At 50.1% G+C, this 14,505-nt stretch overlaps 1 protein-coding gene across 2 annotated transcripts in view; it reads left to right on the top strand.

Moving 5' to 3' along the window:
• Positions 1–14,280, top strand: part of EYA3 (EYA transcriptional coactivator and phosphatase 3) — a 35,190-nt gene extending 20,910 nt beyond the window's left edge. For both annotated transcript variants that reach the window (XM_009081756.1, XM_009081755.1), the window contains 9 exons: positions 2,965–3,104; positions 4,863–4,946; positions 5,527–5,616; positions 7,428–7,486; positions 8,661–8,821; positions 11,289–11,403; positions 11,815–11,936; positions 12,216–12,316; positions 14,200–14,280. In XM_009081756.1, coding sequence (XP_009080004.1) covers positions 2,965–3,104; positions 4,863–4,946; positions 5,527–5,616; positions 7,428–7,486; positions 8,661–8,821; positions 11,289–11,403; positions 11,815–11,936; positions 12,216–12,316; positions 14,200–14,280 — 953 coding nt within the window. The remainder of the gene's footprint in view (positions 1–2,964; positions 3,105–4,862; positions 4,947–5,526; positions 5,617–7,427; positions 7,487–8,660; positions 8,822–11,288; positions 11,404–11,814; positions 11,937–12,215; positions 12,317–14,199) is intronic.
• Positions 14,281–14,505: the final 225 nt, after the last annotated feature.

Raw genomic sequence — 14,505 nt, 5'->3', positions numbered from 1 at the left:
AAAAGCTGGAAAACTCATGGGTTGAGATAAAGAGTTTCATAGGGAAAGCCAAAGCCACACACGAGAAAGCAAACCAAGGAACTCATTCCCTGCTCCCCATGGGCAGGAGGAGTTCAGCACCTCCAGGACAGCAGGGCCCAGCACGTGTGACAGTGACTTGGGAAGACAAACACCATCACTGCAAATGTCCTCCCCTTCCTCCTTCTTCCACAACTTTATGTGCTGGTATGGAATATCGTTTGGGTCACCTAACTGTGTCTCTCCCAGCCTCCCATGCATCCCCACCCCCCTCACCAGTGTGGCAGTATGGAAAGCAGAAAAGTCCTTGGCTCTGTGTGAGCTCAGCAAGAACAAAGACATCTCTATTATCAACCTTGTGTTTAGCACAGATCCCAAATGCAGCCCCAGAGCAGCCATTGGGAAAAAATTAACCCTTCCCCAGCCCAAACCAGCACAACAGGACACTTGCCTTCCTTGTAAGACTGGTCTCACTGGTGTGCATCGTTATGGTGGGACAGCAAAATGTAATATCAGAGGCCTTTACTGCTGCAATTCCGAGACACCTATCACATGCTCTGCATGTCCCAGGGAGAGGGAGTTGCCAGCAGCAGCTCCCTAGGGACTGGATGTTTACTTGTGCTACAGGGCAGCTGCTGATACCCAGTTTCTGTAGCTCCTGCTGCATCTCTCCCTCCCTCAGACAGGTGTTCGTGTTACCCAACAGCCGTGACATAGCTGCCAGTCCAAGTCGTGTGAGTCCTCCAGGACTGCTCTTGTATTTCCAGGAGCTGTGGCTCAGCCATCCCCTCTCACTGAGCTGGTCTCTGACGTGCCCAGCTGTACATCCCTTCCTTTCCTCTGCTTCATTGCAAACCCTGGTTGAACTGGCAGCTGTTCTGCTGTGAGCACATCTGTGTCTGCACAGCAGTCAGTCACAGTCTGGGAGAGATTTTAGCTGGTAGGAGAAGTAGAAAGTGGATGGCAAAGTTTTGATTACCTGTTCAGGAGAGGTCACACCTTTGGCCATTTCCACTAGTGCTGGTCATGTCCTAACCTTGGGGTGTTAGCTAAGATTTCCTCTTGAAAAACAGTTTGCTAAACTTTCCAAGTACAAGTACAAAGACTCGGTGCTTCTTCTGGTGTCTTGTGCAAGGAGTTATGAGGTTGTTCCTGTGTTGCTAAGCAGTTTTAAATTGAAATCTGCCTCCTGTTGCAGACTGAGGGGCTTGGAAAAAAAATCCAGTTACTAATAATTTTTGTTGGTGCCCTGGGTCTGGCTAGGCTGAAGGTAACTTTCTTCCCAGCTGCTCTGCTGGTCCTGTGTTTTGGATTCCTGGCAAAAGGAGTGCTGATAACACAGGGTGTTTTGGCTCCTGCTGGACAATTGCCTGTGCAGGCTCAGGGCTTTCTCCCCTCCACACCCTCCAGCAAGCAGATTTGGTGCCCCTGGAAGGGGACAGAGCTGGGATAGGTGGCCTGAGCTGACTAAAGGGATTTTCATACTATATAATGTCATGTTCAGCAATAGAAACTGAAGTGGAGGAAGAGGAGGGGGTGTGAGGTTTGACTTCTGGGGTGGCCTCTGCTTGGAGAGGGGCTGGACAGCTTGCTGCAGAAGGTGCTAAGCCATTACCTTGGCAGCACTTCGCCTTCTCCATCTTCCCCTAGTCCATCAGGAGTGCCTGAGCTCTGCGAAGTCCTGCAGCTCAGTCACACAACCTGCAATCAGGGATGGGTGGCTGCCACTCAGTGACATTCCAAACCTCTCACCTTTACCTGATGGGATGCTACTGATGGGGGTGTCAAACACCATGCTGTGATGTTGCACATCAAGAAGTGTGGGGCTCCAAGCACTTCCCCTCTTCAGAAAGCAGTTGCCCTCTAGTTGAGGTGAGCAACAGCAGATTTGCTCATGAGAATTTGTTCTTGTTTGATGTTGAAAACCTAAGAAATTGACCTTCCTATCATAGGAAATGATCATTGAAATAGGCAGTGGGCAGGGAATGACCCAGCTGTTGATGGTTTCTTAGCTCAGGAATTCTCCAACTTCGCCATTTTGCATTAGTTTTCATAGGAATTGCAGTGTCTCATCTTCAAGCCCCAGACTGAATTCAAGCTCTTCCAAGTCCCCTATGCCCTCTGCCTACCTGCTACAGGTCTGGTCCAATTTTGGAACCAGTTAGGCAGATGTCTGGGATGTGAACTCTTCTGCCTGAGCTGTTAACAAAGGATTCTGAGAATATCATCATGGTCCTAATATTGTGCACACCAGAGCAATTGCAGTGTCTCATCTTCAAGCCCCAGACTGAATTCAAGCTCTTCCAAGTCCCCTATGCCCTCTGCCTACCTGCTACAGGTCTGGTCCAATTTTGGAACCAGTTAGGCAGATGTCTGGGATGTGAACTCTTCTGCCTGAGCTGTTAACAAAGGATTCTGAGAATATCATCATGGTCCTAATATTGTGCACACCAGAGCGGTATGGAGTTTTTTTTTTCTTTCCCTGGGAAGGGTGTTCTTACCAGTAGCACAACAGGCTCCATCACATACCTGTGTCAGTCATGGTCATGGTACTTGGCCAGGGCAGTTTCTCCAGGACCAACAGTATCCCTGTTATTCTTTTGTATTGAATTGTTTATTAAATGAAACAATTGAGTCCTAAAGCAGTTCCAGTAGTGAGGCTTCCAGGAGGATTCCAGGCCTTAGGGTGGAAGGTGTTCTGCTCTGGCTTTGGATGTAGTAGCTCAGTCCTGGGGAGCTGAATTTAGGAGACAGAGCTGTTTGGAAATGTTGGGACAAAGAAGTAATGTTTTATATTCTAATTAAGGGTTTAATTACCACCGCATTTGTAAAGCAAGGTAACATCTTACCTTTTGCAAAGGAGGTTTGTGGCCAAATGCTGTGCTGTATGTTGGTGTTTGTTTGGAGACATGAGGGGGTGAGAGCCGTGTGATTTCTTTCTTCTAGGAGATGCATCCACAAGTCCCTCATTAGGAAGAGCAACAGCAAGTAAAGAGTTAGATGAGCAGGCAAGAAAAAACATCCCTGGGAAGAACAGGGGGAAGAGGAAAGCAGATGCTTCCTCCTCACAGGACAGTGAACTGGAGGTAAACAGTAATCTTGTTTTCTACAGGCAGCATTGCAGAACAGTGCGTGGGGAAAGTTCTTCTCTTTTTTTTTCTTTTTTTTTTTTTCCTCCATGGAAATGGATAAGGATTATAGAATGGTTTGGGTTGGAAGGGACCTGTAAGGGTCATCTAGTCCACCCCCTGCCATGGGCAGGAGCACCTTCCCCTAGCCCAGGTTGCTCCAAGGCCTGTTCAGCCTGTCCTGGAACACTCCCAGGGATGGGTACAGCTTCTCTGGACAACCTGTGCCTCAACTCTTCCATTGTAAAAAATGTCTTCCTTACATCTTGTCTAAATTTACTTTCTTTTGGTGGAAAACCATTCCCCCTTGTTCCATTCTACAGGCCCTACTAAAGGATCTGTCTCTATTTTGCATATAAGCTCCCTGTAGGCTTATAAGCCTTGTATTGAAAGGCCACAGTAAGGTCTCTCCAGAGCCTGCTCCAGGCTGAACAACCCCAGCTGTCTGAGCCTTTCCTCACAGGAAAGGTGTTCCATCCCTTTGATGATTTTTGTGGCCTCTTCTGGACCTACCTCAACAGCTCCATGCCTTTCCTGTACTGAGAGAGAATTTGGGAAGTTCCCATGACCCCTGTTTTCTGGGAAATGGCCCAAATGATTTCTTCATTTGTCCTTGACAAGCATCACTTAAACAGGTCTTGGAATCCCAGTGGTGTCAATGAGAAGAAATCTGGGTGTCTCCAGTACAGCCTCCTGCTGAGGGCAGGGCTTTGTCTGGCTGAGCCACAAGAGCCTTCAAGGTTGGAGATCTGTACCTGTCTCATGATCTGTCCCAGGACTGCCCCGTCCACCCAGGGAAGGAGGTTTTCTGTCCCTGGTTGGAATTTCCCAAGCTGCAAATTTCCTCTTCTTTTTCCATGTCAATTTTCCATCTGCCACTACTGAGCAGAATTTGTTTCCATCATCTTTGCAGTTTTCTTTCAGTTAGTAAGGATCTCCCTTAGTCTTCTCTCTCCTGAGATAAATCACCCCAGCTTCCTCAGCCTCTCCTCTGGGCTGCTGGCCATCTCAACAGCCTTTTGCTGGCAGCTCTCTGTTTCCTCACAGATCCCTGGCACCGGGGATGCAGTCTGGGGTGACCTTCCCAGTGCCAGGTAGGGTGAGAGAGCACCTTCTGTCTCTCAGCCTGACACACTCCAGCACACAGGTGGTCTTACCCACAGGGAGAGAGTGCTGCTGGCTCACACTGGTATCCACTCTGCCCTCCAGCTCCTTCAGCCTGGACCAGTACTAGGTTATTCCATCCCACATGCAGAATTTGCAGTTATTGAACTTGTAGTTCTGGTTGGCCCAGTTCTCAGGTTTATCAAAGTCCTTATGTCCTGACACTGCCATTCCTCATCGTGCCCAGTGTCTTATGTATAACAAAGGTGTCTCTGACAAACACCAAGGTCACATACCTGGTGCTCTCCAGATCACAGGCTTTGCCCCAGGAGGGCTCTAAAGGTCATTAGCACTCTAAGCTTCTGCTTTCATAGCTATAAAAGCAAAAGAAGCTTTTGAAATAGTTTGACCCAGAGAGCCTGACTGTGAGTGTGTAGTTGCCCTGTGGCAGCATACAAGTTCAACTTAATGTCTTCAGCCTGTAAGATGAGAACTGTTGTTCATACCTGTTAAATGCAAACTAACCACAAAATGAACCCTGAAACTTGCACCTTTATTGTTGCTCAGTGCCTGGAATATCTCAGCTCTAACCTGGTCCTGTTCTCTCTGCAGCGAGTGTTTCTCTGGGACCTGGATGAGACCATCATTATCTTCCATTCACTTCTCACAGGGTCTTATGCTCAGAAATATGGCAAGGTAATGCTGTCTGTTCTGTGAAGAAATCCCATTTCTGTCATACAGAATTAAATGTTAATCTTTGGAAAAGGAACAGAAAATTGCATTTTGTTTTAGATCTATAAGGTGATGCTTTAACTTGTTGGCAGTTTGGGGCAGGGAAGGGACTAAATTTGGCTTTATACAGAGCTAGGAGATGGACATCAGCAACACTTGCCTTCTAACAGTGCACATCTGAAAGTGTCAGACTGTTTATCCTCATGGGGGCTTACTGAGGTCCCAGCACACAGGGAAAAGAAATGGGGTTTTCTCCTTCAAAATGCATTGTGGGTTTTTGAATATTTTGTTTGTGCTGACTGTGAAAATGCAGCAGTCCCTTCTGAAGTGTTTTGTTACATTTTTGGGTCAATGTTTTACCAGAATGGGGATTGAGTTGTTTAAAATCTTAGGGAAGTTGTAGCTGACACCACTGAATGCAGCTAGAATGACACCAGGTTTGATGTGCAGTGGAAACTGTGCAGTTTAAGTCGTGAGAGGTTTATCCCATTGCCTTCTGCCTGCACACACAGTTCATTTACATTTCCTCTTTGTGTTTTGCCAGGATCCAACTCTAGTGATTGGCTCAGGTCTGTCCATGGAGGAGATGATTTTCGAGGTCGCTGATACCCACCTGTTTTTCAATGACTTGGAGGTATGTGGTGAATGTGTTAGAAAGGCAGAACTCCACATTACCATCTTAGAGTGACACTGCACTGTTTGGGGGCCTCTTGTGCCTCTTGTGCTGAAACAGGACAGTCTGACAAAGCTGAAGTGGTTGTAGGCACAGCCTAAACAGAGGTGCCCTCTTACCTGAGACAGGCACTCTGCAGCCTTCTAGTGCCAGGAGCTCTCTGGGCTTCTGTTGGGTTTCTGCCTGAACCTGTACAACGTGATCTCTGCTCTGTCCTGTGTCTACATCCTGGACTGATGAGCACTGATCCTGTTGTGCACTGGAGACCAGAGATGTGGGGAAGAGCTGACCCTGAGGATCAGTTCTCAGGGGTTGTAGCTAAGCCGTGGACAGGATACAGGAGGTGACATTAGGTGTGTAACGGCTTTGAGGGACACACTGTCACAGACATGGCCCATAGCACCCTCCCTTTGTCTTTCCTGCAAGCTATCCTGCTGCCCTCCTGGTCCCTTCCTGCCTCAAGGACTTCTGACCAGCCCCTGCCCTCGTTTGTGCACAGCATTCTTTGCCAAATTAAATACCTCTCACTGCTCTGCATCTTCCACAGAAACTCAATAGAAATCTCTGCTGTAATAATAAAAAATAAATTTGAGTCATTAATTTTGTAAGATAATTTTATTGAAATACTTTGCTGTAATGATAATTTCTAAAAATAATAATAAAATAAAAATTTTCTTTGTAATATGGCAATGCCCTGAGCTGTGTTAGGATGGGACAGCTGCCCAGGAAGGGTGTGGAGTACTCCCTCTCTGGAGACTTTCAAACTGTTCTGAACGTGGTCCTGTGTCACCTGCTCCAGGCTGACCCTGCCTGGGTGAGGGTAGGGTGAGGGGCTGCACTGGATCATGTCCAGCTGTTCTGTGATCCTGTGAAATAGCAAGTTTCCTGATTCATGTTAGTTTTGATACAGGTCCACTCATGAATGTAATTTGCAGAATTGGCAAGACTAGTTCAAGGCTTGGGAAGGCTGAATATGAACAGGCATCACTGATGCACATCATGGGAAAACAAGATGGTTTTGTTGATGCAAACAGAGACTTCAATGACGTTTCCACTGTGGCTGTGACTGCTGACAGTGGTGAACTTTGCCTAGGTGGTAATGAGTTACCTCCCTGCCTCAGGGGAAAAACAACCACAAACCCAAACCAAAACACTGGGAAGGGAGTCATTGATGTGTTAGCTGTGTGCTCAGCCACAACACTTACTGCAGTGGGTGTTGGTTGGTAGGTTAAGTCAGTAGGTTAGTGGGTTAAATCAGCTGCACTAAGCACCAGAGTTGAGGCAGTGCCACCACACTGTTGTTCCAGTCAGGGTTCCTGCTGTGGCTCTATTGATCTAGTGCTGGGAAAATGGAATAGCAATGCTTGGCCAGATAATGTGGGTTTGGGGTATTTTTGTTGTGTTTCTTCTTTCTGAAATGGCAGAAGGGTTTCACATGGCAAGTGAGCTTTGAGTCCAACCTGCTCACTGAGTGTTGAAGTTCTTTTTTTTTTGCAGACACCTTGAAATGTTCTAGAAATGTGCTTTTTTCAGCCCTTTCTGGTACTTTGGATCCTGGTGTGGGCAAGGACCTGTAGGGGCTGGGAAATAAAACCCAGTACTGGCAGACAGAGCTAGTGGAAGGTCTGTGGGTTTGTGAAAGCATCGTGGCATGGCTTGTTTCTGTTGGGAGGTGTGAGGAGGTTGGTTCATATCAGTTTCTTTAATCTGCAAATTCCAGTGTATTTCTGGATTCCCACAGTGTGACTTTAGTTTTGTGCTTTCTTTTACAGGAGTGTGACCAAGTACACATAGAAGATGTGGCATCTGATGACAATGGCCAAGATCTAAGGTGTTGTACTGATGAGTGCAGGAAATGTATTCCTGATGTAATCTGGCTTTGTGGGGTCTCAAACCCAAGTGGGGTTGAGGGATGGGGGTCAGCATTGTGCAGGGGATGGAGCCTGGCAAACAGTCTTTGTTTGCTGGGCGTCATTTCTTTGAAGACGTGCAAAGCATTAAGGGTTTTGAAATTATATTGTGAATTATATTGTCCATTGTTGAATGCTGCCTCTGTGCTCAGTGACACATGGGGAGTGGAGAACTAACACTCCACACCTGATGGTGACCAAGTTGGATGGGGCTCTGAGTAACCTGATCTAGTGGAAGGTGTCCCTGCCCACAGCAGGCAGTGGAACAAGGTGGTCGTTACGGTCCCTTCTGACCCAGACCATTCTGTGATTCCATGATCTTGATCTTTGAAGGTCTCCTTGTGGTTTGCATCCCTCTGAGAGCTGATGATGCTCTCTATCAGACAGGGTGAGGGTAGGTTTTGTACTGCATTACTGAGCTCAACTGGCTCATGGAAAGGTCTGAGAAATGCGTGCCAGGAAGAAGGAAATGCAGGGACAGAGGTGCAGCAGGATCTGCTGCCTGCAGTCATAAGCTGATGAAACAGATTGTCTGCTTTTGGAGCTGCAGCTGTGGTGGAAAGATGCAGATATTATTTTTGGAAGGTACTGGGCTGAGGTTATCACTGCAGGATGAGAAAAGGGTCAGTGGAAAGGATGCTCTGGATCACAGAGGAGTGAGCAGGCAAAGGAAGAAGGTTTCATAGTGGAGGATGTGAAGGAAGAGCTGCCCAGAGAGGTCATGGATTCTCCCTCACTGGAGTTATTGCAGACCCATCTGGACACAACCCTGTGCCATATGCTCTGGGCTGCCCCTGCCTGAGCTGGAAGGTGGGACCAGTGACCCACTGTGGTCCCTTCCAACCTGACCCACTCTGGGATTCTGTCAAGAGCTGGATCAGTGCAGCAGTCCAGAGCCAGCAGCAGCAGCTCTAGCTGGCTATCAGCATGTGTTCCCACAGGAGTTGGGCTGTGATGTCTAGGTGCTGTGGTGCTTGTGCAGTTCCTCTCTGAGGTGTTTTCCAGCTGCTCTCAGCACTGCTGCCTGCAGCCCTGCTGGAAATGCTGGTGGTTCTCTGCTGTGGCACAGCTGACACATCTGCTTTCCTCACACAGCAACTACAACTTCTCCACGGATGGTTTCAGCGGCTCCGGGAGCTCTGCCAACCACAGCTCCTCAGTGGGTGTGCAGGGAGGAGTGGACTGGATGAGGAAATTGGCCTTCCGCTACCGCAGGGTGCGCGAGGTCTACGACAAGTACAAAACCAATGTGGGAGGTGAGTGGGGATCACCTGCACTGAGGGCTGAGCATTCAGGGCAGCTTGTGGGGGCACACTCCATCCTTCCTCACAGCTTTGGCTGTCTTCAGTGTGTGGGCAGGAAAAGTAAACCATTCTCCTCATGCTAACTGGGATCAAATCCCCATGGAATCTCAGGGTGCGCGAGGTCTACGACAAGTACAAAACCAATGTGGGAGGTGAGTGGGGATCACCTGCACTGAGGGCTGAGCATTCAGGGCAGCTTGTGGGGGCACACTCCATCCTTCCTCACAGCTTTGGCTGTCTTCAGTGTGTGGGCAGGAAAAGTAAACCATTCTCCTCATGCTAACTGGGATCAAATCCCCATGGAATCTAAGGGGGTACCATTCTCCTCATGCTAACTGGGATCAAGTCTCCGTGGAATCGAAGGGGGTACATCTTCCCACACTGAGCAGTGAGGCAGTACAGGCTGTGAGGTACAGGGATAGGCAGGCAGGCCTGGAGCTCAGAGGAAGTTTTGGTGCAAGTAATGTCCCTTTGCTAATTTGGTGTGAGAGGCTTCCTGACACTATGCTTAGGGCAGACCTGAATGACTCCCCTGCCCTGGTGTTCAGAACAGGCCTGAATGAACCTGCTGCTCTGCTGTCTCATTCATGTCTTCACAAAGTTTGTCTTTTGTTGTGCCATTGTTAGGAATACTGTGGTCACCCCTGGGCTGTTGTGCTCACAGTCTGGCATGACGTCTCTGCCATCTCCTCACAAAATCTCTTAAAACCTTCTGGTTTTGCTTCCCTTCCAACACCAAAGCAGTCATAATGATGCAAACCAGAGAGAGCAAATGGAGATGAGTTTTCTGTTTAGTCTGGCATTGCCATCCCTGGGAAGGGGATGATGCTGGAGCAGCTCACCTGGCAGAGTGACTCGGCCTGGTGGGCTGTGGATTTGGGTACCCTTTGCCTACACAAAACCCCCTTCAGAGATCGTTTTCTTGGACATATTTTCTCAACACCAGGTGTTCAAAACTACAACTTTCAGCCTTAAAAATCTGTCAGTGTAAGGCTGCAGCTCAGTGTGCTGCAGTTACCTGTTTCTGATTCTGGCAATGATTCTGTATTTTGCACGTGGGAAACTTAGATGCAAAGTTTTTTGGGACCTGTGTAAAGCCACATGGTAAAGCAGCTGTCAGTGCCACCTGCTGTGGGTCTCTCCATGGCCTCATTGCCGAGGAGTGGTGTGGGCTTGAACATCACAGCTGGAAACTGGAGAGAGGTGCAGGCTCCAGGTACTCCTTTCTTGTTGTGTTTACTGACAGGAGCAGGTTTGGGGATGTGGGCTCTAGTTCTGACTGCTTTTAATTCAAAACTGGAGGCTTAGAGACAATGGTATCTAAAAGGGATAAGAAATAGGGGAATAATAAAAAAATGTCAGTTTAAAAGGGATTAAAGTGGAAGAAGTCCTTGGGAAGCTGGAAGTCAGAGAGGTGACTGCAGGAGTTCCTTCCCCTGCTCTGTGGCCTTCAGCCCTTGCTGTGAGTGCTCTGTACAAGAGAAGTGCATTCTGTTACTATGATTGTTTGCTCTATCCTGAGAAATGCTTTGAAATAACTGGAGGAAAGTATCTGCCCCATTCTGCATGATCAGAGTTGTGACTGGGTGTCTGGGCTCATCTGTGTCCCTGGGAGCTGGTGTCTCCCATTGCTTTGAGACAGTCCAGCTTCCAGAGGCTTTCAGTTCCCTAGGATTTATTGCCAGGCAGGCAGCTGATGCACAGGGGATGGCTGTCCCCATGGCAGGGGCACCATGAGCCAGCAGGGTGCCCCTGTGGCTAAGAAGGCCAATGGAATCTGGGGATGCATTGCCAGCAGGTCAGGAAGGTGATCCTGTCCCTGCTCAGCCCTTGTGAAGCACATTTGGAGTGCTGTTCTGGGCTCCTCAGGACCAGAGAGACATGGAGCACCTGGAGCAGGTCCAGAGTGCTGTGTCCAGTTCTGGGCTCCTCAGGTCCAGAGGGACATGGAGCTTCTGAAGCTGGTCCACTGATCAAAAGGGGCTGGAAAAGGCTGAGGGAGTTGGGGCTGTTCAGTCTTGAGAAGAGACAATGAGAGGGACCTCATCAATGCATACGAGTATTTGAAGGAGGTGCCAAGACAATGGATCAGACTCTGCTCAGTGCTGCAAACCAATAAAACAAGAGGTAACAGCAGGAACTGATGCACAGGAAATTCCACCTGGACACAAGGAAGAACATCTATCCTGTGCAGTCACTGAGCACTGAACAGATTGCTCAGAGAGGTTGTGGATTCTCCTCACTGGAGATATTCCAGACCCATCTGGACACAACCCTGAGCCATGTGCTCTGGGCTGGCCCTGCCTGAGCAGGGAGGTGGGACCAGTGACTCACTGTGGTCCCTTCCAGCCTGACCCAGTCTGGGATTCTGTGTCAGACTTGCCAGCTCAGCTGGGCAAACGTGTTCCTTACCTTCCAGGCCTGCTCAGCCCCCAGAAGAGAGAAGCTCTGCAGCGACTGAGGACTGACATAGAAGTGCTGACAGATTCCTGGCTGGAAACTGCACTGAAGTCTCTGCTGCTCATCCAGTCCAGGTATGGAACCTGGAAGTGTGCATCTGGCTTTCTCAGCCCTTTCTCACCCTTGGGTTCACATGCAGCACTGTGCTGCAGCAAGTGCCCACCTGTCACACTGCTGCCCTTTGGCACAGCTGCTGAGAGGCAAAGTGTGCAGGAACCACCCTGAGCTCCCTTTGGGATTTCTCTGCTGCCACACCTGTAGTTAGGCAGGTCCCCGTGATAGGACCATGCTCACCAGATTGCATTTCTGCCAGAAAATTTGTGTTCAAAACAAGAAGCAAACAAGCAGAAATCAAAAAACCTTGGCCTGAACAGTCTCCTGCAAGCAGGACAGCAAAGCACTTGGGGAAGCTGAGCAGGCTGCCCAGAGCAGCCCTGGCACCTCTGACTGTAGATGTGCTGTTACAGGTGTTTTTCTTCTTTTAGAAAAAACTGTGAGAACATCTTGATCACAACCACCCAGCTGGTGCCAGCTCTTGCCAAAGTTCTCCTCTATGGATTGGGCGAGGTGTTTCCCATCGAAAATATTTATAGTGCTACAAAAATAGGTAAGGAAGAGCTTGTGCTGAGTACCTGGCACCAAGGTGTCTGCTGGGGATCAGCTGGGAATTTTACATGGGACGTGCCATTGCTGCAGCTGAGCAGCCCCATGGCTCTGTGGTCCAGCTGGTCATGTAAGTAAGTCATGGCTTCTGGGCTCACTGGCTGAACTGGGGGTTAGCCCCTCCCAGTAAGACAAGAATGTTTCTGTACTGGGAGGAAGGGACCTGCTCAGGCTTTTGTTTCTCTCTGCCTAAGGCTCTTCACACTGGGATTGTCTTTGGCAGGTAAGGAGAGCTGCTTTGAGAGGATTGTGTCCCGGTTTGGAAAGAAAGTCACCTATGTGGTCATTGGGGATGGACGGGACGAGGAGGTCGCGGCCAAGCAGGTGGGTCTGACTGCACAGCTGGATCTGCACAGCTAGGTGTGACTGCACAGCTGGGTCTGACTGCACAGCTGGATCTGACTGCACAGCTGGGTCTGCACAGCTGGGTCTGACTGCACAGCTGGATCTGACTGCACAGCTGGGTCTGCACAGCTGGGTCTGACTGCACAGCTGGATCTGACTGCACAGCTGGGTCTGCACAGCTGGGTCTGACTGCACAGCTGGATCTGACTGCACAGCTGGGTCTGCACAGCTGGGTCTGACTGCACAGCTGGATCTGACTGCACAGCTGGGTCTGCACAGCTGGGTCTGACTGCACAGCTGGATCTGACTGCACAGCTGGGTCTGCACAGCTGGGTCTGACTGCACAGCTGGATCTGACTGCACAGCTGGGTCTGCACAGCTGGGTCTGACTGCACAGCTGGATCTGCACAGCTGGGCCTAACTGCAGGGCTGAGTCTGACAGCACAGCTGGGTCTGCACATCTGGGCCTGACTTCAGGGCTGGGTCTGCCTGCACAGCTGGATCTGCACAGCTAGGTGTGACTGCACAGCTGGGTCTGGACAGCTGGGTCTGACTGCACAGCTAGGTCTGACTGCACAGCTGGATCTGACTGCACAGCTGGGTCTGCACAGCTGGGTTTGACTGCACAGCTGGGCCTGACTTCAGGGCTGGGTCTGCCTGCACAGCTGGATCTGCACAGCTAGGTGTGACTGCAGGGCTGGGTCTGACAGCACAGCTGGGTCTGACTGCACAGCTGGGCCTGTCTTCAGGGCTGGGTCTGCCTGCACAGCTGGATCTGCACAGCTAGGTGTGACTGCAGGGCTGGGTCTGACAGCACAGCTGGGTCTGACTGCACAGCTGGGCCTGTCTTCAGGGCTGGGTCTGCCTGCACAGCTGGATCTGCACAGCTAGGTGTGACTGCAGGGCTGGGTCTGACAGCACAGCTGGGTCTGACTGCACAGCTGGGCCTGTCTTCAGGGCTGGGTCTGCCTGCACAGCTGGATCTGCACAGCTAGGTGTGACTGCAGGGCTGGGTCTGACAGCACAGCTGGGTCTGACTGCACAGCTGGGCCTGTCTTCAGGGCTGGGTCTGCCTGCACAGCTGTGTGTGACTGTGGAAGAAGTCATGGCTGTGGGACTAGGCAAAGTGCAGTCACTACAGCAGTCACTTTGCCTGCAGGGACCTTTGTTCCAAGGCTGAGCTCTTCAGGCCAGGACAGCCAGGGACAAAGTTTGCCTCTGGTGCAAGAGATCTTCCACTGTGTTAAGTTGGGCTGTTTTCTGGCTCTTGGGGGTTAAAAGTTTCTCGTTTAGTGTTGTTCAGGATTGCGTATAACACGGTCCCTGTAAGCAGTATCTTGGATTTGATGATCTTGGAGGTCTCTTCCACTGTGGTTCTATGTCCTGATCATGGCCTGTGGCTATTGGGATAGTGCAGTTCTCAGGAGCACAGAAGAGTCAGGGCTCAGTGGCACCAGCAGCTCAATTAACAGCACCTGCCATTAGTCTGGATTGCAAATGAGGAGCAGAGTTTGATTGGTTTGGACAGGCCTGGCTGGGCTGTTCAGTGGAGCAGCAGCAGTGAAGTGCACAGACAGCTGTCAGGACCTTGTCTCTGCAGGCTGCACACCTTCTGCCACCTGCCAGGGCTGTCATCTGCAGGGGTTCCCTGGGAGCCCTGCAGAGACTTCTCTGGGTGCAGCAGTAGCTCACAGCCAAGTTTCCATCATGAGCAGCTACCAGTCAGTGCTGGTGCCTGTCACACACAGAGGTGCAGCTGAGATGGGCAAGGTCCTTCCTGGGTGTGGTGTGCTCAGAACCTGCAGCTGTACCCTGACTGCTGTAAACCACCCTGATACACCTGACTGTCCTCTCTGTTACAGCACAACATGCCCTTCTGGAGGATCACAAACCACGCCGACCTCGTGTCCCTTCACCAAGCCCTGGAGTTAGACTTCCTGTAGGAAGCTGGAGCAGAGGTGTGACTGCAGCTCCTGTGAACCCTCTCCATCGCTGGGGAGGCAGGAATCTCACACACTGGGGACTCACTTTTCAGCTTGATGAAGAAAAACATACCTAATGCAAACTGTACAGTGGAAGGTGACAGCAGGTCATTCCTCAGGAGCACAGGCCCTGCCTAGCTCAGAGGTGTCCTAGAAAGAAGCTCTAGACTCAGCAGAGCTAGAGCT

This window comes from Acanthisitta chloris, unplaced genomic scaffold (genome assembly GCF_000695815.1).
Source record: "Acanthisitta chloris isolate BGI_N310 unplaced genomic scaffold, ASM69581v1 scaffold28399, whole genome shotgun sequence".
Classification (NCBI taxonomy): Eukaryota; Metazoa; Chordata; class Aves; order Passeriformes; family Acanthisittidae; genus Acanthisitta; species Acanthisitta chloris.
This window is presented reverse-complemented; position numbering and strand designations above follow the sequence as displayed.